The sequence below is a fragment of the Drosophila suzukii genome, chromosome 2L (genome assembly GCF_043229965.1).
Source record: "Drosophila suzukii chromosome 2L, CBGP_Dsuzu_IsoJpt1.0, whole genome shotgun sequence".
Lineage (NCBI taxonomy): Eukaryota > Metazoa > Arthropoda > Insecta > Diptera > Drosophilidae > Drosophila > Drosophila suzukii.
Genome location: NC_092080.1, coordinates 18,375,107 through 18,400,027, shown reverse-complemented (window position 1 = coordinate 18,400,027; position 24,921 = coordinate 18,375,107). Strand labels below are relative to the sequence as shown.

The following is a 24,921-nucleotide window of genomic DNA, read 5'->3' as shown; positions in this document are numbered from 1 at the left end:
TGCTCATCTGGTTTTGGATCCGCCTCGCAAGTCTCAACTTTAATTGCCAGGACTTCTCCCACATTTTTCCACCTTGCCCCCTGTTGTTTACTTTGCTTTTTGCAATTTTCCTCCTCAACTTTTAGCCTGAGCCTCTGTTTCTGGGCGTTTATTTATTTTTCTGCGAGGCTGCGCATATTTCGCCTCCAAATTAATTGTTGATATTTGCATCAAAAAATAAGAAAAAGAAAACATTTGTTCCTGCGGGCCTGTAGACGGGTTAAAGAATTCATTATATACCCTAATTCATGATGGTCTAATTTTGGAGTTGCAGAAAAAACAGGCTTTAGAGGTATGGAAAGTTTTGGGTTAACCGATAACTATAGTTACTATAGTCGCTCGGTCCTTTAATCTTTTTAGGGTATTACAAAAGTCGATCTTTATTTGGCCCTTTTTTATTAATTAGAAAAATGCTGTAAGAAATGTTATTTGTTTTGTTTGTAGCCAGTTGGCTTAGTAAACGTTTGTTCAACTTGATTGGCGGATGAAAAGGTTGAATAAATTATTGTGAACAGATTGAGCTACAAATTAAGCCCTCTTTATGCCGACTTTGATTCGACCAAAATCTGTTCGCTTTGTAGTTAACAAAGCTTAAGTTTAAAAACCTTAAAAGAAATATAAATTATCGGGAAATATTAGCATTTCTAATATATGTTTCCTTTGTTAAACATTCCATCAATAACAGATAGGGTCGAAACATTGTAGAAAATAGGCAATCAAAGCCACAAGGAGGTGCATATCAGTTAAGATATTTCTGGCCGCAGGTCCAACGTACAGACCGTGTCATAACCAAATAGCTGTAGTCAAAACGCAAACCGCAAAACATCCAAAAGATCTTGGCACTTATATGAGTTAGAATTCAGAAAATGCGTTACACGGCTATGAACCGGACTGTTTGCCAACATACCTGCCCTTGTATGGTCGGCAAAGCCGCCACAAATATCGATATGTAAACATTTTATAAGCAAAGTTTTCCACAACTTTCGGAAAACTGTGAGCATAAAAAATGAAGCTGCATAGAACGACTTCCTTCCCGGACATGGAGCCACAAAAACCCGTCGCCCCTAGTCAGCAAACCCGTTCTGCAAACGCTCCTGCCCACCTCATCATTCACCAAATGCATTACACAAATTGTTCGTTTATGGCAGGGTAGAGGCAGGGATTCAAGCGAAAACCGCATATAAAAACTATTACGTAGGTCGGCCTCCAGGTTCCCGGCGAAGCCAAACAGTTTGTCTCCGCAGCCCGCTTCCTGTCCAAAGGTGGAACATCTGTCAGCGGCACTCGGGCGCGAGACATGTGGGCGACAAACGGACATTTCGGCAACATTCTGTGGCACAACTGCAGGCTGAAAGCGAAATGCCGATTTCCTAATACCATCCGACAAGATACCTATCACTGTACTTTTGGCAAGTGATAAAGAAATGGTGATGATGCTTAAAATTAGACGTACGTGTATAAAAAATATCTAAATGAAGATAAGGCTAACATCTACAAGTTATTATGAATTGTCAGTTATAAAATATTTGTACAGAAAAGGTTCTGAAAGTTAACTAAAAGTCGGTTTCTAATTAGTAAACAGTGCCTGCTAACATTTTTCCGACAGATACAGTTTCTGTTAAGGAAATTTGATTTTCTTAAGCGTCTATATAAGAGTTAACTTCCGGTTAACCTAATTTCAAACTAAGTTGTTGTTTATGTTTCCCGTTTAAATAAATTACTGTCATTGAGAAAACGGATTTGGTTTTACGACAGGCTTATATTGTCGTTAGTTTTTCAAAAAGGTAGCTAATTCTAACTTTAACTGAAACTCGATAAACCGGCCCTTACCCCACGAAAACCCTTTTTACTGCTATGCTTATAAATATTTTGCTTAATCTTTATTTTTTTGTTAATTTTTTAGTACTTGACAAAAAGTAATATACCCCGACATCCCATTACCAATACAGTCTTTCTTAAGGAAATTTAAGCGTCCATATAAGTGTTAACTCCCGGTTAACCTGATTTCAAACTAAGTTTATGTTAATGTTTCCCGTTTAAATAAATTACCGTCATTAAGAAACGTTTTACGACAGGCTTAAATTTTTGTTAGTTTTTCAAACAGATAACCAACTCTAACTTTAACTCTCGCTCGAGAAACCGGCCCTAACCCCACCAATAAACATTTAAATGGTATATTTATAAATATTTTGTTTAATCATTATTTTCATGTTAATTTTTTAGAACGTGGAAAAAGTAATATACCCCTAAATCCCATTACCAGTCGGTAGAAAAAATCGCATCGAAAACTAGCTGACAAACATGTTCCACTCGAGCGGAGAGACAGGAGCAGAAACACGGACAGGGACATGTCTCACTCCCATAAACGGATTGACATTTCAATCTCTGTGGGAATGGGGTTGTCTGGGCGAGACTGGTGCATGCCCCACCTACTTGAGCGTCTTTATCGTCTTATTTCGTGCATATTTCACAAATTGCATCCGTTTGTCGCATTTGGCAGCCATATTGCATAGCTAAACAACTTCCGCACGACTGATTGTGAGTCAATTACAAAATTGCATTTTCGCCCCAAAGGGTTAGGAAAATCCCTAGTTTTCCCTACCCCAACCAGCGGTACAGCCAATGTTGGAAACAACATTTTCCTCTGGCAGTCGCGCAGTTTAGTTTTGCTTGTTTGGAGTTTCGTTCATTAGGCCAAAGATGCTGGCAACTTTTTCTGGTTAAAGTGGCTTTCAAAATGGCTGCGAATGTGTAGCAGCTTTTATCGTTCTCAGTTGCAAAAGTTTGCGGCGGAAAAATTGAGTTAACTTTACATATGTATTTAGCATTTCGAAACAATAGGGGAACGCCTTTTGAATAATTAATTCATTTTTAAAATATTCTTCGAGAGCCTTCAGGCCATTACAGCAAAACTAAAATATTTAACAAACTCATGTTATAGTGGTAAATAAATTGGATTTCACTAGATTGTTTCCATGTTAGCTATGGGATATAATCTTTTGTTATTACATTTTATCCACTAAAATACATCAATTCAGGATTACCCATACGATACTTTATTAAGGCAGTGATTTTTATCTGAATGGGGTTCGAATTCAAACTCCATCTTTGGGAGTTTGGCCAAAGCCCACTCAACGAACCATGAGTTGGACCCCCTTTTCCTTATGGAAACCATTAGCAGCTTCCACTTGGAGTGACCCAAACTAGCCCAGATCTGCACACCAATGGGACGAAATTACTTGACCCTCTGGACGAAGCGAAGATTTGCGGCTGAGGCACGTAGGGCGAATAAATTTTGTATGACATGGCCGGGCATTCGGAAACCTTGAATCCTTGACTCCTCGGGAAAACGAGGTGGACAAGGAGGTGACTGCCATCAAAGTAGCGCAAATTTGTAACGGTAATTTAGCCCGGGCATCCACCGGATTTCAGTGCTAAGTAGTCAGGTCCATATTTCACGCAACGACTGCAAAACAGACATGGCCACGCCCAGTTGGTAAGCCATGGCCCACTACACCCCCTCGGGGAAAGCACCCACTTTCAGCCAACCGCCCCATCCATTAGATGCCAAATTGAATTAAATGTAAAAATCTTTTGCACGCAATTGAGAAATGGAAAAGTGCAAAATAAATTTATAGACATAAATATGAAAACGGGGGAGAGGAGAATTACTTTTCAGGACTTTTTACGACTTCCATAGAAATTAAAATACCATTTAATGCTGCCAGCGTATAAATTAAATGGCCGCATTTTGTTGGCGTTTTATGTTTATTTCCTGGAGACCCCACCGAAATTTGGGGGGCTTTGCAGCGCAACGATTTGCCGGTAAATTGAATTGGCATAAAGACAAACTGACAACTGAGAGTTCTGCCCAATCCACTGAGTGTCTCAATTTGTATGGCCCAACCCGCCAATCGAGTCTTGTCTCGTTTTATAGCCACAGATTTATACTCGATGTGAGTCTGCGATTTGGCCAAAGTCAAAAACCGTACGATCTGTATTATAGTTCACTTTGGAGAAATTGGCAGGGGAGGTTACTTTGTTGCCAATTGTTTATGCCATTTAAATTTGTTATGCCCATTTTATGTATCTTTGTGGTTTTATGGCCAAACTTTTATTTATAGCCTCCCCCGGCTTGGGTTTTCGGTCACGCCAATTGCATTTGATTACATTTGGTTTGCTTAGTTGGGCGCCGAAGAAGAGTTTCCCAACTGAGTGGGCAAACTTGAGTAATGCGGTTTATTTCCCTTATTAATGACAAATTTATTGCAAAAGTAAAGCTACTTAAGGAACTTAAGTTCAATGAGCTTTTAATTGAGTGAAATTTTCTTCGGTGTAGACTTGCTATTTACAGGGACAAACTGAGGGAATTGGGTGGGGGATGACCGTCCGCATTTACCTGTGTAAATTAGATATTGCAGTTGGTTCTGAGATTTGGCCTGCTGTGTTGATTTGCGACATTTAAGAAGATTTATGACCACTCTCCGCCAGCAAATGGCATCACGACCCAGGAGCTTGAAAGCAAACTGCAATGGCAACGGGGTCCAGCAAGGAGATTTGAGTCTGGCAAATGGCCGAAAGTCATTAAGTTTGCGCTCGGGTGCAAGGGCAATGAGATTTCCTCACTTGCAATTGGGCCAAACAAATTGGTTTACATTTTGGAAAATTACCATACCTTTGGTAGCCAAAAGTCATGTAGTTTTTTATTCAAAAACAAATTAGAAATTACAAATAAATGTAAACTTACATACTACCGTATTGATATGATATATATTTAAAATCGCTTTTTAAATTATTTGTTTTCAGCTTAAATTATCGAAGTGCAACCCACTAAATATGCAAATATATATTATTTAATAATTTGTAAACTTTAAGACCTCAGATTTATGCATGCAATTTTAAAAATGACTCCTCAAAGAAGCAACTGAGCGCTTAGCTCCTTCTGAGGGCGCCATAAATATAATTACAGTTTCATTTCCGTTTCAGCTCGAAAATGGGATTTTGGCCAGCAAGCGACGACTTGGCTAGATGGAAACACGTGGCGCAAGAGGCCACGTAATTTCTCGTTCTTCAACGAGGGGCCATCTGCTTGCAAATTGAAGCCACTCTAGATGTAATAGTATGTCATAAATGTCCTAGTTACTGGGGCAGTCAACTTAAAATGTGGAAGACGAGAAATGATAAATAATAAAATAAATGAATTCTTAGGATCTATGTAAAATACCAAGAAAAAGCCAACTTTATAAGAACTGAAAGTATAGAGATAATTGCACTTAATTATGTATTCAGAACATAGTGCGTATCTCGACGTAAGAGAACAAAGGCAGATGCTTACGAAGACTTGAGGAACACTACTTCAAACTCTACGTGCATCTTTCTACCAACTGAGATAAGCATTATTTTCAGAATACTGATGGACAAATACAAAACATTCGAGTCTGCAATTAGAAAATCACTGTATCACTATCGTAACATTTTAAAGGCCACGTAGACACCGAAGGCCATGCAGCAGCAGAAGAAGGTGCAGCGCAGCTTTTCCGCGTCAAGTTTTCCTTGACGATCGCAGCACAGCAGGCGGAAGATGTGACGGAGGAATCCGGCGGAGGATCGGGATCTCTGCGATCCTTGTTGGTCCTCCACCACTCCCTCCTCATCGCTGTCGTCGCGCAGCTCCACCCTACCCATCAGTTCCAGCATCCCGTCATCCACCCGCGCCGAAGCATCGCTCAGATAGTTGATGGTCTTCAGCTCGCGCTCCTGCAAGAGATCCTGCTCCGTGGTCCGCTCCGCCTCGGGAATCCGCTCGTCCCCCGCCGTCGCCCTGAGCGGCCACCACCAGCGAAAACGGGGCTTGGAATCCACAGCTGGTTGCGTCTTGATCATCGGCACTTGGCTGGTGAACTCGTGGTAAACACTCGACATGCTGATGAAACTCAGGTAATCGCATAGTTCGCTGTGAGATTCCGCATCCGCCCCGTCGACCGACCTCTGCAGTTCACGGAAGTTATAGGGAATGGGGAGGACATAGGGGTCCTGGGATAGGAGGTCCTTCTTCCTACCATCCCGCTGCTGGCCTTCGTCCTCTGAACTTTCGGAGAGCGTGTCCCGTTCAAGGTCTTCCTGTGATGCTATAAGCGCTTCTTCGCTATAATCCTCTTGGGTCTGCTCTTCGTAATCTTCCTGATATTCATCCTGATAATTATCATGAAATATTTTTTCATCCCCTTCTTGATACCGCTCAACTATCTTATTTCTCTCATGCTCTTTTTCAGCTGACTCTTTCTGAAACATCTCCTCCTCGCCGCCACCTCGAAAACGCTTGATGGTGCTGCTTAACCTTGAACTGAAATCCAAGGCCGCCTCCAGCGAGAAGGGCATGTTGAAGCCCAGGATCTTGGTTTTGGTTTCAGTTCTGGGATGGTTGGGCCAACTATATTGCTGCCGCCAAGTGATGTACCGACGTGGCTCAAGAATCGGATCCGGACGGTTTCCACGATTTTGGAAATTACTGCTTGACGGCACAGGTCCGTGCAAATTGAATAAACCAGGTGTTGGCCAGTAAGTCCGTGGCACGTGGTTCAGCTGGGTGTTTTGGGGAAGTGCGTTCACTAAACCGTAGTGCTCTTGGGGCGGCCGTACTTGCTGGTTGTTTCTGGAGTTTTGCAAATTGCACTCCCGGGCGAACTGCTGATGGGCCCGGTACTTGGCCCGCTCTTCAATAATCGCTATATGGAGTTGGCGCTCCGCGAATCGCCGATTTCGAAAGGTTATTGGACCTGGGAAGATCTGATGGCTCCGGCACATGAGGGACAGCTGGGCGTCTGTGAGGCACTGTATATCCTTATAAATGGGACGTTCCTTATTGACAGCATTCTCAAGCATGGCTGACGATGGTCTAAAGTGGCTTAGCTTTGGTACATAGTTTTGGCAATATACTAACGGAGAATTTAGGGGGCTTATCTTGCTAAATTCAAATATTCAAGCCTTTTTCCTAAATGTTTGTTTTTCCAATCGTTAGTGCTGTCAAAAAAGTGAAGTTGAGAATTTTGGTTGGTGAAGGCTCAGAAAGTATGCTGAGCTTAACTTTTGAAGAAAACTCAATTTCCCACATTTCATATGCAAAATACAATAAATCATAACTTTTTGCTGGAAGCTAGTGAAGCTGAGTAAAGAAAAAGTTGAAAAGTCATCGAAATATACTTTTCATTTGTTTCTTTGTTTTATTTTATTATATTTGCTTGTTTTGACGACCTGCCTGCATTTCCTTGCTCTACTGGCATTCTGTCCCCTTTCAATGGTCCCCAATTTTATATATGGTGAGCTTTGTGTTGGGTTGTTGCCTTTTTAGGGGCAGTTACTTTTTGGAGAAGGGTTTCAAAATGGCAGGGAAACAGAAGTACATGCAGATGGGGCCCTAAATAGATCAAAGGGGCAACAAATTTAAAGAACAACGGAAGTCCGCAAATTTTTACTAATTTAAAACAATGCAAAACTATTGCCAACCAATTTTTAAAATTACAAAATCTAAAAACATTGTAAACAAGAAAATAAGTTAATTTCGGAAAGCCTATGGCAGCTATATTATAAAAATTAAATTTTATATTCTGAAATATTAAAAAATGATATTTCCATGAGCCGAAGATTATGTGACAAAAAACACCTTTTTTTGAAATGTTGTTCATTATTTTTTTATCATCCGGCTCGTTCCGACTTATATGTATATTACCTGCAATAGAAAAAAAACTTTTGAGAAGGATTTATCCCGATAGCTTTAAAAATGAGAGACTTGTTGGCGTAGAAACTCGTCTAGTGTTTATGGGGTCTGCCTTACACTCTGCAATGGTACAAAAATGAAAAAAGGAAGGGTGAGCTCCTTTTGGGTAGGTTAATAAGAAAATCAACATTTTAAATATTCTTAATTTTAATAATAATTAATCCTCAATAAATTATAGAGTTTCTCCTTCTAAGCAAATTTATTCCGAAGTGGATTGAAGGGTAACCATATATTTATAAATATTCATTGATTACCTTTAATGGCTATTATTTCCTATTAAGTCTTGTTTCTTACAAGTACTTTTTTGACTGCCGGAACATTTGGACTTCACATTCAGCATACTTTTTCCTAGAAATTAAAATAAGTAAAGATGAGACATAGTAAATTTTATTATAATATTGGTCTGAAAATTGTACGCATATTAAAACGTGAAATAGGTCGTTAAATCTAAAAGGTATTAAAAAATTGGCTTTCCAAAACTAGATTCAATGCTTCTCGCGCTTAATTTTATTTATATTTATTTAGTTTCTTATTTCCCTATTTTTATATATTTTTTAGCACCCTTTAAATCCTTTATCCTACTAAAAGCTCTATTTTAAATAATTGTAAGCTTCAAAAGCTTTAACTTATTTAAGAACCATCGATACAATGCATTTCAAACCTTTTTGACAGTTTTAAAGTGTTTCCTTCGAGTTGAATTGTCTAGGAATCAATACCTCTTAAAGACATTTAGTACCCTTTAACTGGATTGAAAATCAAAAAAAATGAAATGAAAAAAAACCCATTCTCTAAATACCAACAAGGCATTCAAATAAAATACTTGACAAGTTTATTTAATATTCATAAAGTTTTATTAGTAAACATATATTTAGACTACGCACAACTACAAACATTTTAATGATTCGTAACCTAAAAAAATCTCCTTTTTGGCGGAAAGCATGGCAAATGTTTTTTAATCCATTTTATTGATTGTTTTGTGGATTTTTGGAAAGGTGTGACCTAATTTACTTGTAATTTAATAGTATGTTATAAATAATTTGTTACTTGTATAAATTGACTGTATGTGTGATTGTAGCACTCTATTATTGTCATTCAAGAATTCGATTTCCACGCTTTAAATATAAATATTTTCATAAAGTTTTATGTATGTATACTTAAGCTATTAAGTATTTACAAAGCTCAACTATGAACACGAACTTGTAACGACATTTGAAATTCTGATTCGATTTGAATTGGTCTTGGTTATTAATTGTTAGTGTGGTAATTAATCTTTTTTCTATTTTTAAATTGTCTTCTTAAATTATTTTGTTTTGCTTTGCTATGTCAAAAAGTTGTAGAATAATGTTTAACAAATACTAGATACGAATCTCAACAATTTGCGACCTAATCAAATGCAATTGCTTTAAGTTGGGATTGTGTTTTTTGGCAATGAACTAATTTTTACTCTTCGATTGTAATACTATCCATAAGGGAGAATGTAATGCAAATTTGAACTCAATTTAATATAATTATATTTAAAAATTATTTACACCTTGAAAGTATCCCTAATTTAGACGATAAATGTTGTTTTGTTTTCATCTTAAATCTTATTTATGTTCTCGCTTTTTGATCTTAAATTTTTGGGAAAAACAAACTAGTTAACGAATGTGTCACTTAAATTCGTTGCTGGCTTAGTACTTGTACTCTGGCAGAACTCTAGCCTCTGCCGGAGGAGCTGCATCAAAATGATCAATCTGGAAATTGGAAGCGACTTGGTCACCCAAAATAATCCGCAAACAAACGTGATGACTCCGCCTTAGCATCGATGCGATAACACCCAGCGACGATCCTTAAAAGTCCTCATCGTCGTCGTAGTCATCGCTATCGCTATCGTTGCTGGGGAGGATGTGGAAGCAGGCCCACAGCCGGGACATGTCCACTCATCGTTTGCGGTTATAGGCGCCAAGCGAAGACTGCCTTCATTCCTTCATCTCGTGGCCATTGGGTCCCAGCTCGAGAAGCTCATGGGGCTCGGCATTCAGCTGGAGGATAAATAAATTTATAAGAAATTGTGGGATTAAGTAAAGTTAAAAGACCACTCACCCTATCCACGCTGGCCAGATCGTTCTTCGACAGATGATTAACCAAAATAGTGCCCAGGGCATCACACATCACATTGATGGTGGTGCGGAAGCGATCCCTAGAAGTAAGTATATTCTTTAATAATATCTCATGACTTGTTTGCCGTCGTCTTACAGTAGCCAATCGACGGCTATGATGAGGGACACATCCTTCGGTTCCAAGCCTACAGTGTCCAGCACCATGACCATGGTGACGAGTCCGGCCTGTGGGATTCCAGCAGCTCCGATCGAGGCTGCCGTAGCCGTTATGCTTACGGCCACAATGGTGCCGAAGGAGTAGCTCATCTCACGATATTGGGCGATGAACAGAGCAGCCACAGCCTCATAGAGAGCCGTTCCGTCCATGTTGATGGTGGCGCCCACGGGGATGACAAAGCGAGTGACTCGCGGATCGATGCCCATGTTGTCCAGACATTTGATAGTCAGTGGCATGGTGGCTGAGCTAGAACCCGTTCCAAAAGCAGTGGCCAGGACCTGACTAAGCTTCGCGATATACCGGTACGGAAGACGTCGCGTGCCCAAGAAGAAGATCACAGCAATGGTACCTGAAGGAAAAGAGTTAGGTTATAATAATGCCTAGAAACTTTATTAAGAATAATGTACTGACGGTAAGGGATACTTACCAAAACCGTGCAAGAATAAACCTATCATAACTGTTATGAAATACCATCCCAACGATTGAATGGTCGCTGCTATCGAATCCATCTCAATGATCTTGGCGGCTATTAGGAAGGCCACTCCCAGCGGAGAAATCCTAAATAATTACACTCATAGATTCTGATTTTCATGTAAATTAACCTACACTTACCAAATAACCCACGATGTGATGGTCATCATTGCCTCGCTCAGAGTGGTGAAGAAGTCCTGCAGCAATTGTCCCTTCTCACGCATTCTGCCAATGGTGGTACCTAGGATCACACTGAACATCACAAGGCCCAGAACATTGGAGCCCTCCCGCTGAGCAGACTTGAACTCCCAGTTCTCCATGGGTTCTGTTTAAGCAAACATGGAAATAAGTTTTGTAATGAGTTTTCAATAGAAAAACTTACGGGCTGGGCTAATGCTAGTGTTCTCATAGATCTCTGTGCGGTCCTAAAATAGAGTAGGTGTAAGAGGATTAAATACTGTTTTAAAATTACATTTACAAATATTTAACTCATTTACGTCACATTTAATAATAATTCAATAGTTATTATTAATATACTCAAACCCAGATTATAAATAAATATCCTCTTCAAAAATCTTATATCAATATAGCGCTTAAATTCTTTTAATAATGGGATATTCGGAATCATGTTTCTGCACATCCGTTGACACTTTGTTGTGTTTCTCCATGCTAGCATCATAAAAAGTGGAATCTGGATTACTGAAAATTTGTTTTGTCTGTTATTTTCCCTCATTGAGTCAACAATAATCTAATTGGGCGCATGAATATTCACTCGGCTGCCTACCTACATCAACATACACACGTACATATATGTACGTGCATATAATTATGAAGGTACAATGTCCACAGATCTGCCCGGGCTAAGTACTTTGATTCAATTTGCGTCTGGGGCCTCCTAAACCGTGTTGATAGGACCGTTTCCCTCTCACTCTTTGCCGATTCTCGCCGCACATGCGATAATTGAAATTTAAGCACTGACACTCACTCACACCGCGAACACTTGTGTGAAATCCCCCTACTTGAATCTGGATTGTAATTGAAATTGTGGTATCCCTATCATGTCAGTTTTGATTATGTGTCGCGCTTTATTTCAATCAAAGTCCGGGCAAACCGCAAAGAATTGAATAATTGCTACCGTTGTTGGTACTCCCTTAAATCGCTGTTCAACAGTGCGTATGGCCGATGCGCCTTATGTGAGAGACTTACCTGGAACATGGTGGACCGAATGATGTTGTCCGTAAACATGTTTCTATTGGGAGAAATAAAATGAATCATATTGCGGTTTCGGTTATCGGCAGATTGCCACATACCGCACCAGATCCATCAGCGTGTCTGGGGTGAGCACCTTGGATGCCTTATCGATGGTCTCCGTCTGGGTCTCCACAATCTTGGCTCCCTGGCCGGGACGCAGTGTGGTCACCAGACAAATGCCCAGAATTACGGCCGATAAGGTGGTCACAAAGTAGTATGTTATGGCTCTAAAGGGTAATGGGTAATATAATCAGGTTTTCAGTGGTAGCTATGGTTTTGCGAACTCACCTGGTAGCAATCTTGCTGGACATGCTAAGATCGAGGCCACCAATGGCGCTGGTGATTGACGACACCAAAAGAGGGACAATCAAACATTTCAGCATTCTGAAAGTATATTTTATATATAAGAGGTTGACAATAATCATTAAGATCTTCCCAGTGGCTGACTTTTACACCTTTTCTTCGCCAAATCTCGCAGTTTTCTATAACTCACCGCAAGAAAATCTCTCCGGGGAAAGAAATGTACATGATCTCTCGTTTGGACCACTCGCCCGTGCTGTTTTTGATGATGAAGCCGACGAGTCCTCCCACGAACACACCAATAACGGTGGCCATGGTAAGGACATTCTCCTGCATGAACGACTTAAACTTGCCGCCATCCTGCTTGGGTCGCGTCATGGTGACGGTTAGGGTCTGGAGAACCCTGGATCCTGCCGGAAACCCTCCTCACGCACTTTCGCGTGCGATTACCAGTCGATTCGTCGCCCAAGCCGATCCTCTGCCTCCAAAATATCCGATCAGATAGTAAGGGGTGTCCTGAAGATAAAAATACATTTCCATAAATAACAATCCATATTATATCATTCGTATGCTTTCATTAATATTTTGGGATATATTTTGGTTTTCGAAAAGTTTCTTAGAAAATGTTACCTAAAAGAGTACGTGGACCAGGCGATTGTCCCTGCTTATTATTTCAAGTTTTCTATATGAAACTAGTTCCAGCCTGAACAGATGTCTACAAGGGGTTGAACAGTAGCGCTTCCTCTTCACCGGACGACCAGCGATCGACGACTGATATTACAACCCCAAAACGAGAAGTCAGGCAGCTGGGCTTTTGTGATTTATGCTCACCCCCTACCTCTGACCTCTGTTCTCCGAGGGGTGTTACTTTTGACGCGAAGCCGGACTGATGTTGTTCAGTGTTGGACTTATTTCGGAATATTTTTCAGAACACTTTGCGAGAGTAAAGGGCGGAAGCGACAGCTTGATGCCAGTAGTTCTAACAAACGAAACTCAAACATTGCAGAGCAATTAAGAATTTAGCGCTGGCTATTAGCACTCATTTAGCATTGACACGTTTTCCCATTATGCACAAATGTGCTAGAAGCGACAACAACAATAAGAGATAAACAGAAGCAGATTCCTAAAAGACTGCAGCTCAATTAATCGAAGCATTGTGGCTGGGAAACGTGTCAAACTAATAAATTTACATAAACGATCGAATAATGAAAACAAATTTAATGTCTTAACTGGGTGCAAGGGTAACAAGCGAGGAGACGGCGATCAATGATCTGGATTCTAGACAGATCCGATAGATTCCGATCTCGACTTTAAAAACTGCCCCAAGTTGAAACCGCTTACATCATGGTCGTTAGAATATCCTCTCAATTGGTATTTGCCACTTGCGATTCGGGATTAATCAAGAAATCTTTGCACTTCAAAATTGTTCAGCCAATTGTATAACAATTGAAGAGGAGACAGTGAGAGATTGAGATGGCAACAAACACTTAGGTTTAGTAGGAATAAATTGGAGAGGTGACTAAAAAAGTGACTGTGATCACTTAGTTACTTTTAATGGAATTAAGGTCTAGGGTTTGGGTCGGAAGACAAAATAATTTCAACGAAATTCTTTAGTTATCATTGCTTTGTGATTCACTTATGTACATGTTTAACTAACATCTGTTAAATTACAACTTTATAATATTTGACCAATTGGCATGCGATGGCATTACAATTTTAAGAATAAATTTGTTCAGGTAATTAAAAAAAAATCAACAGTCTTAAAAATAGCTTCAAACTAACTAATAACTGAAAAAATTTAAATGTTATTAAAAAATACTAGATTTCCGAAATAAAGAAATAAATTGCCCTTCTTATCCTTAATACATATTATGGATATTGTGGTTTAACACATTTTTAAAATGTATGTAGGGTATTTCCCGTATCGACTGCTTTTGAGCTCTTGCAGCTTCACCCTCGGCAATGAGATCACCGATCACAATTGTCTGGGTGCTCCACACCCTTTGGCAGACCGAAGCGATGATAATACCATTATGTGTCCGACGTTCTCTGTTCGGTCGGTGGTCGGTATCTGTATCTGCGGTTCGCCTAATTGATGTAACTACAGAACAGTCCAGAAACCGAAACTGAAACCGATTCTGAATGGATGATTGGCATGTGCCCAGGTCGTATGTTGTGTGATATCGTGGAACAGGTGGTTGGGCTCTCCATTGATGGGGATACTTTTGGTTGTATTTAGTGGGTGCAGTGGACTGTATCAAAGCATTTAAACTAAAAGGTGTTTATCTCAATCGTTTAGTTCGCGGACCGTTTAATTTCGCCACTTGTAATTGAATCGGGTGAGAAGATGGTTGTACAGATAAGAATTCAATTTAACAGATATAGCGGAACTTGAGTGGAATTCACTTGGAATGCAGTTGCACTCGTGCACTAATTTATTTACTAAGCCGCGTTTGACTTTAATTGAATTGTCTTTGTGCACATTTATGTATAGTTATTTATTCACATTTTTCTATTTTGAACTTGACCGTGAGTGAGACTGTTTACATATAGCCGTAGGCAGAAATTGGTGTCGCAGTTGCTTTGCATTTTAATTGCAGCGGAAGTTTTATTGATCATTCAAGTTCATTGACAAAAGGATGGGTTTCACACCAAACGGAAACTAGACCGTCGATTGATAAACATCATAATTAAATGGAAATTTAAAACCCAATTTAGCATTAACCCTAGCGTGCTCCTTGGTGAACTTGAACTTGTCTTTATTAGCGATGTTCCAAAGCGTGAAGCTCTAAATGACTGGACCTGTGATCGTTAACTATAACTATTATACAGAGATTCGAATAAATCATTTTGTTTTCTATTTCAAAATTTGTTCTTGGTATTTACGGAAACCATTTTTTTTGCCATATTTGATTGGCAGACCGTTTACATGATCACAAATTCCGTACCTACAAGTTTATTATTGTTGATAGTCAAACACAAATATATATCCAGAGATGAATACTAATTAACGCGCAAGACTGTGACTTATATAACATAGGAGTACTTTTACTAGCCAGCTAATTAATGCAATGCAAACTTAATTCAGAGGGCAGCAAATTCATTGTATATGCAAATTGATTTGCATCTCGCGGGGGTTGGGTCAGACAAATACACCCACCCACTTGTCTTCGATGTGAGGAAATTTATTAAAAAGTGACTGAGCAAAACCAGTTTAAGCTGATCTTAACCCAACTAAAAATCATTAATATATTTGTGTTATAAAAGCTATTATCACTATTTATTGGGTTGATGTTCAGACAACGCTTGTTTTTATGGATTTATATGCATTTCCGTGGAAAAATGTAAAAACTGAAATTAACTCCAACTAATTTATTTCTAAACCAAAATGACATGAGAACAATTTTATGACTGTTCGATTTTGAACGTTGGGCAACCAAAAATCAGAAGTAAACGTTAATGGAAAGTTTAAATTATGAACTAACAAATTCTAATGCGGTTTCTTAAGGAAGCCCAACTGGAAGAAAAATATTCTGAATTGCGAAATCAAAATCTGTTACTTTATAAACAAATACCTTCAGTTGGTTTAAGATGATTAGAAATGTACTTCGACACATTTATATGTATTATATTATAAATAGTATATGCATACCTTCATACATAAATATGCATTGGTACATGACGCTATAATCTCGACTCATCCGTCTGTCATTGTTGCCATAATCTATAGACTGAATGTCTGACTATCTCAAAACTGTAGGTCGGCATTTCCATCAATTTTTACCTTATCAAAATGACTATGGTTCCGCAAAACGAAGAGTTAAAAGCGCAAGCAGCACGTGGGTTATCATAAACTACAGTTAAGATCAAACTGATTCATTCACTATTCGAATGTTCATTTCTTGCGAACTTTTTGAGTTATTTTTCACGAGCCAGTTTTTAATCGTGCTTTATTTAGGTGAGAAAATTGGCGAGGCGCAAAGAAAGATCATAAATTTTGGCCATATTACGGCTTAATAATAATGCATCTCCTTAAACTTATGTGTTTACTAGTCGCAGTCTTTTCTCATCATTATCGCGAGAGGACAGATAAAACTATTTTCGGTGCATCGAGCAAATATTCATTGTGCGCTAAAAATAAGAAAAAGAAAGCGAAAAATACAAAAACCGTCTGACACGCCTCCGCCTATGCAAATTGGGTGGGATGTCTACCAAGGTTGCGAGGTTATTAAGAGTCTTATCAGCATTATAAATCGGAAATTATTCACGCTTCTCTCTCGGCTCTTAAGAAGAGTTAATCGATACGATGACATGTAAATAACATGGATGGATGAACAGAAGGCATCTTATCCTTTGTAAGAATATTGGCAACATGTCTCTTTAAATTTAGAATTTTAATGGCCGAAATAATATGTTATTAATGTTGACCATGTTTTACATTCAAGTGCTTAAAAAAATCAATTGAATGTCGTAGTTTTCTAACAAACATCATTCAACACAATATTATTTTCAAAATTAGTAAGTGTCCCATCAAACCATCAATTTACTAGTTACAGGGTAGTAAATCAGCTGCATCATTGTATGCGGTCAACAAATTGTTCCCGCTTGACACTCACTTAGAAACAAATGCAAATGTTGAAAAAAGAACCATAAATGTAAGACCATTAGTCTATTGAAGGATTTCACAATATAATATTTAAAGCTCGGACGTTTCTGTTTCAGATAAAATGTCTGTCATGTCTATTTTCTTTCCAATTGCGGATATATAGTTTAATAGTATTCATCTGCTAGCAATAATCCGAGCACTTACAATCAAAAGCATTCACATGAGCCGCTGGCTGGGTAAAACTCCCGACGGATTGAAGAACCCTTCAGGCACGAGCCCGAGTCGAGTGGCGGAGGATCGGAGGAGCGCGTTGTCCCGAGCACGCGGCGGTATAGACACTGACTACTGATCAGGCAATGATCCCACACACCGATTCCGATTCTTATCCCGATCTGGTCTGGTCGGCTCTGCTAGCAGCGGCAGTAGAACCTGACTCGTCGGTTTGTAAAACAGTACTAGAAACTAAATCGAAATCAAATTCGAAATATAGCCAGCTACCGCGCAAATTGCTCGGTGGCAGCGACGTCGGCGTTGGCATCACAGTTGCGGGTGTGTGTGCTCGAGGGTTGACTTTCATTCATCAAAAGCTGCTGCTTCTGCCGACTGCGCTGCTTTCGGCTCATCGCATTCCACGTAACGCATACGCAGCGTTGGCCGCGTAATTTGTAGCGCCTTGTTTCGCTTTCCCTTGCTACAAGGAGTGCAGTGAAAGGAACTCATTACAGTAGTTCAGTATCTTGGCGTACCCACTTTCGATTACTTCCTTCCCATTAGTTGCAGCATTGTGCGGTAACTGCAATGATCATCCTCGCATTGTGTTGAATGGCAATCAGGGGATTTTCCGGCCGCTTCAAGGTCTTGCTCTGTGGTGGATAAAAGAAAGCAAGATTCTGTTTAGATCTGGTTTGTTATTATGTCACAACATGCTCGCCCTATAAGTGGGTCAAGTTTGTGCATTACCCAATCCCAGCTATGATTACACCTCATAAATGCTGAAATGATCGTGACAAACCACCCCGAAAAAGCGGGAACAATGGCCATAACCATGGACTACTTGAACCTGATTGAGTGTGCCGGCAATACAATGGCCAGGAATCCAAGGGAACCAGCAAGAAAGTGGGTCCGGGTCCTAGGCTGACCGAAAGAATGTTAGTCGAGCGTTTCCGGTTTCATATTCGTACCACAATAAATATCAGCAGCAGAAATAAAGCAATAAAAATCAGCAGCAGCATCATCACAGCTGCAGCTGCCTTTGATCTGCTTCAATTCGATTTGCCTTGGGGGCCAGTTCCATGCTGGTGGGAAATGAGTGTGGTATGCTCTAACTGCGGAAGAGCAGGCCGGAGGATGGGATGCTGCTAAGTGGCGGGCCTCAGTTGACAGCGATTGCCGTAGTCCCTAAACGTGGCAGCCGGGGATGCGGTCTCCCCGGCCCACTTGATCGGCCCCTTCGGATGGGTCACCGCTTTCTCATGTGGAGAGGTGAGGTGCTGCCCTGGGCACGACACACACATTCGGACCGGAACTGTCGATCTTCATTTTTGACACTGGAAATTTCAGAAATCACACACCAGCCCACAAAGTTGTGGTTGGAAATTGCACGCCAATCGTGTTGCTATGTTGTGGTATATAAATAACTAAATAATTAGATACTCGTCGGTGTTTGTGGTCCCAAGTTAAGTCAGAAAGTATCTTGTAATGAGGATGAGCCTTTGCCAGGGGGCCTAAGAAACAATCGAGTTGAAATCAGCTGTAGGGTTTTAAGTTTATAGTTTAGTAGGAAGAAATACAGGCATCTTCCATCTTGGGAATTAGAGCTATATGTCAAAAATAACATCTTGTGCAACTAGGATACAACTGTTGATAAATATGTATATATACAAAAACTAACAAAATATAGCTTCACAGTAATATTTTTAAAATTTGGCCACTTTGATAAGGAAATTCCATTTCTTACTTACCTATAATGTTATAACAAATTGTAGCCTGGTCTTAAATCGCCAACGATTTATCAGATACCTGTGTTTAGACCGGGTTCATTGATTTCCTAAAATTAAATGAAGTATAAAGCTTACTGATGATTAAAACCATACAATCAACTTACTCCTCTATAAAATAAGTCCATTCATGTAGTTTTCGATGGTACATCTCAAGTTCTGTGACGATTTTGCTTAAACCATCTGTACCCAACTCAATAAGTGAAACAGGTAATTTTGATCGATTTGGGAAAACTTCAAGCAATCAACGCCTCAAGCTTCTCCATACATTAAACATATTTATTTTAAGTTCATTATATTATGTGTAAACATATGTATTATTGATTAAGAATTTCAAGATCACAAATCAGATTTCATTAAAACTTATAAAAAGTGAGCAAAATTCTTATTTTCGCTTCCGTTTCGAAATGGCAACATAAAATATGGTAAAATGTGTGGGAGTTCAGGGAATGGTTCAGGAATACCACCTCAGTGTTATCTCCCAGGCCTGAGGTGTATGAAAATGGCAATCTTAGCTTTAGCTCTAGGTGCTATATCTATAGGTAGGAGGTAAGGATGTTGATAGCGGGGCAAACATGGTAAAATAAGAGTATTACAAAGCACACGGCATAAGAAGTAGTAGTAGTTTCTAGAGGGATTCGTACGTAATGAGTACCTATGATGATAATGATGTTGTTGTTGTTGATGTTTGTGCAACAGTTGGTTGTTCCGCAGCAACCACCACCGCCGCCAATACAAAATACAAAATATCGGCAGCAGCTGCCGGATATATAGGTATGTGCTATGTGCTATAGAAGTGTGTATGCGTAGTATCTGCTGCGGCTAATCCGTTTTGGGGCGCCGAAAGAGCAGGATGTGGGGCTCCGGTTTGTGGATCATGTAGTGGATCCAGCCGCGCGACTGCTGTACGCCAATGGATCGCCACTCGGCCTCCGTCATCAGATGGGTCTTGGGCACCATTTTGACCAGTTCCTTGGGCAAAACCACATGTCTGCGGGGTGGGGAGGAGGAGGGTAATTTACAGTTGCCGCGCTTGACCCAATTACCAGGGCACTACTAACCTGTACTCGAACTGCTCGTCGTAGTACTTGTCCGAGTAGTAAATATCCTTGCTCATCGTGCCGGCACCTGGTGTTTCCTGGAATTGCTCAGGAATGCGGTTGCGAATGTAGAGTGCGCGCTGCGGAATTCGGCGTCTCTTTTTTGGACCGGCGAAGGCGGCTTCCTCGAATCTCGAAACTTCCAATTGCCAACGAATGCTGCTCTCTTGATAATCTCTGCAAATGCTTCTTTGGCCTGCGCTTCTTGGTTTTTATCACAATTGGGTTACGTTTGAATGCTCAAATTTACGTTTGGTTTGCAATTTTTAAAATAAAAAGTGACGCGGTTAGAGATGGACAGCGGAATTATCGATAAATTATGCCGTCCGGCTCCAATAAATATACTTTTCATACCAACTTCGTATTTTCAAATATACCAAAACTATTCAAAACGGTCACCCTGAAATGTCAGGTACGTGTATCGGCTTTCAGGATGCTGTCACCGCTATGGTAAAAAGGTTACTGCGCTAACTGGCGAGTGTGTATCGGATAAATACCAATAAGAAAAGCGGATAAAAGTGGCCGGTACCGGTTACTGATTGCAACATTAAACATATTTAACGCCGAGGAAAGGTTAATTTTGCAAAGAACTAAGTAAAAATAATACAACTCGAAAGAAGAGAGAATGCTATAGAGAGCCCCTCGACTAGCAGATACCGTTACTCAGCTATCCAACTTCAAATTAAAAATACTTTACATTTTTACATGTTACACTTGTCAATTTTATCTACTGCATACTAGATACGTGCGTAAAAAATTTAATCATGATATTAAAAACTTTTTGTCGTGCCGGTAGCCTTTCTATTTTCCGAGATCGCATAGTTTATACGGCTTGGCTTGTTCGACTCGGCTGATCCTCAGTGATCCTGATCCAGAGTATATATATATATATATCAAACTGGTTATTTGGTTTTGCTTATCTGCTAGCCTTAAACTTATGTGTTTACTTGGAACACTGCTCGGTTTTTAACTGGCTTCGCTGGGCTTAATGTCAGGCTTGTTTCCAGGACTATTACCAGACTTATAGCCAGGCGTACTACCGGGCTTATTATAAGGTACATTAATGTCAGGCTTATTTCGATGCTTTTCGTAGGCTTATTACGATGCTTTTAGCCAGACTAATTGCTGGGATAATTGAGATCATTTAAGTCTTACTGCGATCACTTTTGCCAGGCCTTTTGACAGCTTTCTTTAAAGCTCTTTGCCAGGCTAATTGCGGGGGTCATTGCGAGGCTAATTTTGAGGGTCATTGCGAGATCAAAAGAACCTTAGGTAACGAGTGCAAACAAAAATAGTATGGTTTAATAATTTTAAATTGAAACAATTGTATTGAGCCCAGCTTTCAGTGATTAATTGATCAATCAATTTTAAAAGAACTAACCCAGGAACTAGAATGAATTCCTACGAATATTTCAAGGCATCATAAGAGCATATGAAACTAAAAAGGTAAACATTTGACCACTTGGAAAACTACCCTGACAAACTAAAAGTAAGGGCCGAAAACACATTCTCGCATAAAATGACCCCCTGTCACGCCCTCTGTCTACGTGGAAAACCTTAAAAGGCTGCATGCAGACACATAAATTGGGCCGTGTTTGTAACGGAAGGCAAAGGCGTTGGCTCTCAACTCATGCGAAATCTTACATAAATTTTGCGGTGCAGACAACCCAAAATGGAATGCAACGCATTAACCGACCAGAAAAACCAAGGGAAAGGGTATGGATTGCATTCGAATCGGTGGTGGGAAAATGCGTTTAGTTAAAGGCGTGAGCACTTAATGGTTGCGTTCGTAGTACTGGGACGGGATGAAGACCCAGTTCTTGGCCAAGTCGTTGATGGCCTCCTGCATCAGTCTGGACATTATATCGATTATATGGCTGCAAAATAGGGAAGACATTAGTAAATTTGTAATGTGCTAGGTAACTTGTTGGATAAAATGTTGACTAAATATATACATCTTCATTTTATAAAATTACAAATAGTTAATGTAAATTTGGGCACTTTAACCGTAGTTTACAGTAATCTTAAGTCATATTCCAAACTATTTATAAAATACTTTGTTATTTGGCCTGTACAGTTGGTTATAAAGGGTCCAACCATTTACTTACTTTCTATCAATTTCCGTGGTTGTCTCCGGAGGAATTGTGTCATTGGGCGCTATTACTTGCTCGTAGGTCTTCACCAACTTCTGCCGCTTGCGTTCCGCGCTGATGCGCATGAACTTGGACTTGCTGAGATACTTCCAGAAGAGCTTCTCGAAAATGGTGATCCGTTGGTCGATGGCCATGCTCAGTTCGATGACCTCGTTGGAGTTGAGCTTGCTCTTGGCCACCAGTCGGGAGATCAGCTCCTTGCGTTCGGCCTCCTTTCGTTGCTCTTCGGATTGCGGAGCTGGTGGCGCAGGACCGTCTCCCGACCCTATTCCCCCGCCTGCTCCAGCACCAAATTGTGAGCATGGCTCAGGACCTGCCGTGGGATCAATTCTATCTCCGGGCTCCAGTTCCTCGGAGGTGTCCAGAGCGGGCTTCAAAGTGCTGCGGATGTTCAGGTGCAGATATACGTGCTCCACATAGCTGTCCTCCTTCCACTTTGGGTCGTCGATGGATTCGACCTCCTCTAGTTCCTGCTTGGCGATGAGGGTGGCGCGGTCGAGGATGCGGTGCACCTCCAACACGATGGGAATGCGCCGGAAGTGCACCAGTCGCTCGAACACGGACACCTTGATCTCGCACAGCTTGGAGTGATGGCCCTTGAGCCGGAAAATGGGTGGATTGAACACTACCGAGAAGAACTCGTTGATTATGTAACTGAAACGGATATAAGTTAAACCTAACTAAGTTGATGAATTCAAGTATATCTTACCTCTGCCAGCGGAACTCCATGCACTTCTGTCCGTAGTTGTGGACATTGACCAGTTGCGTCCGATCTTCCCGCAGGCAGACCTCAAAACTCAACCTATTGGGATAGATTACATTAAGGAAGTCCGCACATTCGCGTTCTTTCAAAGGCATATCCGTTTGCTCCTTTTCGTCTGCCAGGACACCTCGAGCCTTGATCTTGTAGCGAGCCTTGACATTATCAAAGGACATGATAATTTCTGCCTGTTAAAAATGCATAAGACATAATACCACAATTTAACAAATAACAAATTCTAAAGTATACCTCATTTTCGTAGTCCAGTGGTCGATAGTCCACCAGGAGGGGCCACACACTCTGTCGTGGAACGGTGAGATTCATATTGAGCAGTTTGAGGCCCCGATCCCTTGAAGCGAACGAGAACGACAAGTGGGACATCGTGATATTCTGGACCCACAAAGGCTGCGTTGTATGGTAATAGTTTTTTATGTTTACTGGCACCAGCTCTTTGGAAAGCAGACACTTCTCGGGGTCGAAGGATGAGATCTCCAGGTGAAAGTGCCAAAGAAACTTGCGTTTGTCTTCGGTACTGAAATGAATTAAAAAATTAGTTAGTTAGTTACTAGAAATATTATGTATCTTTATTCATCTGTGATGACTTACTGAACTTCGTAGGTAAGCAGATGTTCGCCATAGAGGAAGAAAAAGGCGGTGACTGTTAAGGCTACCACCTCGTCTGGCTTGATGGCTAGGATCTCCTGATTGATGTGGAGCAGTCTGCGATGCGGGCAGTGGAATAGCTGGCGGAACTGATTAAATCCAACTTGGGTCTGGAGAGGCTGGCAGTGGCAGTTCTGGATTCGTTTAAGGGTCAAAGTGGCATTCTTTGGAGAGAGGTTACGCAGCCAAAAGACCATTTTCAAGGGGTGACTGTGGATCTGGCGGATGGGGACCGAAAATGTGTGCTCGTGCTCTACGCGGTTGGAGCGCAGCTTTCTATTCAGGCTATAAAGCGGAAAAAGAAGTAGTGAGGATATAGCTTCGAGTCTACTTAATATCTATCTCACCCAGCGATGTCAAAGCTCTCCCAGTAGTAGATCTTCAGGATGGGCGGTCGGATCATGGTCAGGTTCTCCACCATCAGTTTCTGGTAAATGGGCGGCGGTTGGATTCCGCCACATGGCTTCTTCTCCGGAACCGCAATGTTAACCACATGATCCTCTTCCATTTTGGACTAGAAAATATATACTATTGCCGCCAGACAGTTCTACACAAATAGTTACTTTTTACTATAGGAAGTTTAGGCCTGTCATAAAAAATTGTTTGACTTTATAGACATACACAGGAACCACTCCATTAAGTTCTAAGAATACAAATCGACCGTAAATCAACAACAGCGATGTAACTTGTGTTCTGAAAAACTATTATGGTGTTTTTTATAGCACCACAAAAATGATTTCTTTTATTTCCTTGAAGTCACTCTTTGTTGGGCCTCCTGCTGTTTGATTAAGGAATAAAAGCCATGGGCAGCCATGAAATGCAAAGCAAAAGGTGAGTGGGACAGTGGGCGCACCTGTGCGTATGTGTGTTCCTCGATAATCCTGTGTGCAATTCGTTTTTGTTTGCGCATTGACAAAGTGCCAAAGGCCAAGTGGGCGGTCGGCAAAAAAAGAGCAAGAAAAAGACATTAGTGGCTAGGTGGAAAACAAACCTCCTGCTGAGAAACGAGGTCCCACACACGCACACTTCCTTGGGTGCGCTGGTATGTGTCCAGGTGAGTGTCCTTGCACCTGTGCGCGTGCACGTGTGCATGTGTGACTGCCTGCAGTTGAGCTTCATCGAGAAAACATCGTTTACAGTTAGTGCGCCGACAGTGGCAAAGGTGAAAGACCAACAGCAATTATGGTACAGTGGAGCCTTGTCAACTCAGTCATGAAAAATGAACCATAGAACTTCTATGATAGAATTGAAGGAACTCATACTTAAGTATGTATGTACCATAACAACTAATCTTTTATGATTAAATTATATCTTTTAAATGTCAATAGTTATATTTTAGAAAATGAATTTTACGTAAAATTTCAAAATGACAAGCCATTTAAAATTATTTCTCCTATTTTAATATTAAAAATTTTTTTTAAGAAGATATTTTTACTTTTTAAAAAGTGTATGCTAACTAATGATGTTATATAACATATTATTTACTTACAT

The 24,921-nt window shown here is 40.5% G+C and overlaps 4 protein-coding genes across 4 annotated transcripts; all 4 read right to left on the bottom strand.

Annotated features, from left to right (window-relative positions):
- Nucleotides 1-5,463: 5,463 nt before the first annotated feature.
- Nucleotides 5,464-7,094, bottom strand: LOC108008969 (uncharacterized). Its single transcript, XM_017072908.4, has one exon. It carries the CDS (start codon nucleotides 6,919-6,921, stop codon nucleotides 5,503-5,505), a length of 1,419 nt encoding a protein of 472 aa, XP_016928397.3. The 5' UTR covers nucleotides 6,922-7,094; the 3' UTR covers nucleotides 5,464-5,502.
- A 1,547-nt stretch (nucleotides 7,095-8,641) lies between these two features.
- Eaat1 (Excitatory amino acid transporter 1) lies at nucleotides 8,642-17,213 on the bottom strand. Its single transcript, XM_017089740.4, has 11 exons — nucleotides 16,962-17,213; nucleotides 12,345-12,667; nucleotides 12,140-12,235; nucleotides 11,911-12,078; nucleotides 11,807-11,849; nucleotides 10,983-11,025; nucleotides 10,742-10,925; nucleotides 10,557-10,687; nucleotides 10,049-10,478; nucleotides 9,896-9,992; nucleotides 8,642-9,834 (listed from the first exon to the last, which is right to left on the bottom strand). Exons 2-11 carry the CDS (start codon nucleotides 12,527-12,529, stop codon nucleotides 9,772-9,774), a joined length of 1,440 nt encoding a protein of 479 aa, XP_016945229.1. The 5' UTR covers nucleotides 12,530-12,667; nucleotides 16,962-17,213; the 3' UTR covers nucleotides 8,642-9,771.
- A 1,755-nt stretch (nucleotides 17,214-18,968) lies between these two features.
- Cks30A (Cyclin-dependent kinase subunit 30A) lies at nucleotides 18,969-20,166 on the bottom strand. The gene is made up of 2 exons (XM_017090554.4): nucleotides 19,816-20,166; nucleotides 18,969-19,745 (listed from the first exon to the last, which is right to left on the bottom strand). The coding sequence occupies exons 1-2, from the start codon at nucleotides 19,869-19,871 to the stop codon at nucleotides 19,577-19,579; spliced, it is 225 nt and encodes a 74-aa protein (XP_016946043.1). The 5' UTR covers nucleotides 19,872-20,166; the 3' UTR covers nucleotides 18,969-19,576.
- A 1,222-nt stretch (nucleotides 20,167-21,388) lies between these two features.
- On the bottom strand, nucleotides 21,389-24,342 carry LOC108021716 (uncharacterized). The gene is made up of 6 exons (XM_017090553.4): nucleotides 23,778-24,342; nucleotides 23,374-23,715; nucleotides 23,017-23,299; nucleotides 22,717-22,955; nucleotides 21,963-22,661; nucleotides 21,389-21,731 (listed from the first exon to the last, which is right to left on the bottom strand). The coding sequence occupies exons 1-6, from the start codon at nucleotides 23,936-23,938 to the stop codon at nucleotides 21,629-21,631; spliced, it is 1,827 nt and encodes a 608-aa protein (XP_016946042.3). The 5' UTR covers nucleotides 23,939-24,342; the 3' UTR covers nucleotides 21,389-21,628.
- Between the last annotated feature and the right edge of the window lie 579 nt (nucleotides 24,343-24,921).

Excerpts from the sequence above, each read along its gene's own strand:
- Eaat1 (XM_017089740.4), bottom strand. The coding sequence starts at position 12,529 with ATGACGCGACCCAAGCAGGATGGCGGCAAGTTTAAGTCGTTCATGCAG. Across the intron at positions 12,236-12,344 it reads CCCGGAGAGATTTTCTTGCG|AATGCTGAAATGTTTGATTG; the intron begins GTGAGTTATAGA and ends ATATACTTTCAG. Across the intron at positions 10,688-10,741 it reads ATCACATCGTGGGTTATTTG|GATTTCTCCGCTGGGAGTGG; the intron begins GTAAGTGTAGGT and ends GTAATTATTTAG.
- LOC108008969 (XM_017072908.4), bottom strand. The coding sequence starts at position 6,921 with ATGCTTGAGAATGCTGTCAATAAGGAACGTCCCATTTATAAGGATATA.
- Cks30A (XM_017090554.4), bottom strand. The coding sequence starts at position 19,871 with ATGAGCAAGGATATTTACTACTCGGACAAGTACTACGACGAGCAGTTC. Across the intron at positions 19,746-19,815 it reads GACGAGCAGTTCGAGTACAG|ACATGTGGTTTTGCCCAAGG; the intron begins GTTAGTAGTGCC and ends CCCACCCCGCAG.
- LOC108021716 (XM_017090553.4), bottom strand. The coding sequence starts at position 23,938 with ATGGAAGAGGATCATGTGGTTAACATTGCGGTTCCGGAGAAGAAGCCA. Across the intron at positions 23,300-23,373 it reads CTGCTTACCTACGAAGTTCA|TACCGAAGACAAACGCAAGT; the intron begins GTAAGTCATCAC and ends AATTCATTTCAG. Across the intron at positions 22,956-23,016 it reads CACTGGACTACGAAAATGAG|GCAGAAATTATCATGTCCTT; the intron begins GTATACTTTAGA and ends CATTTTTAACAG.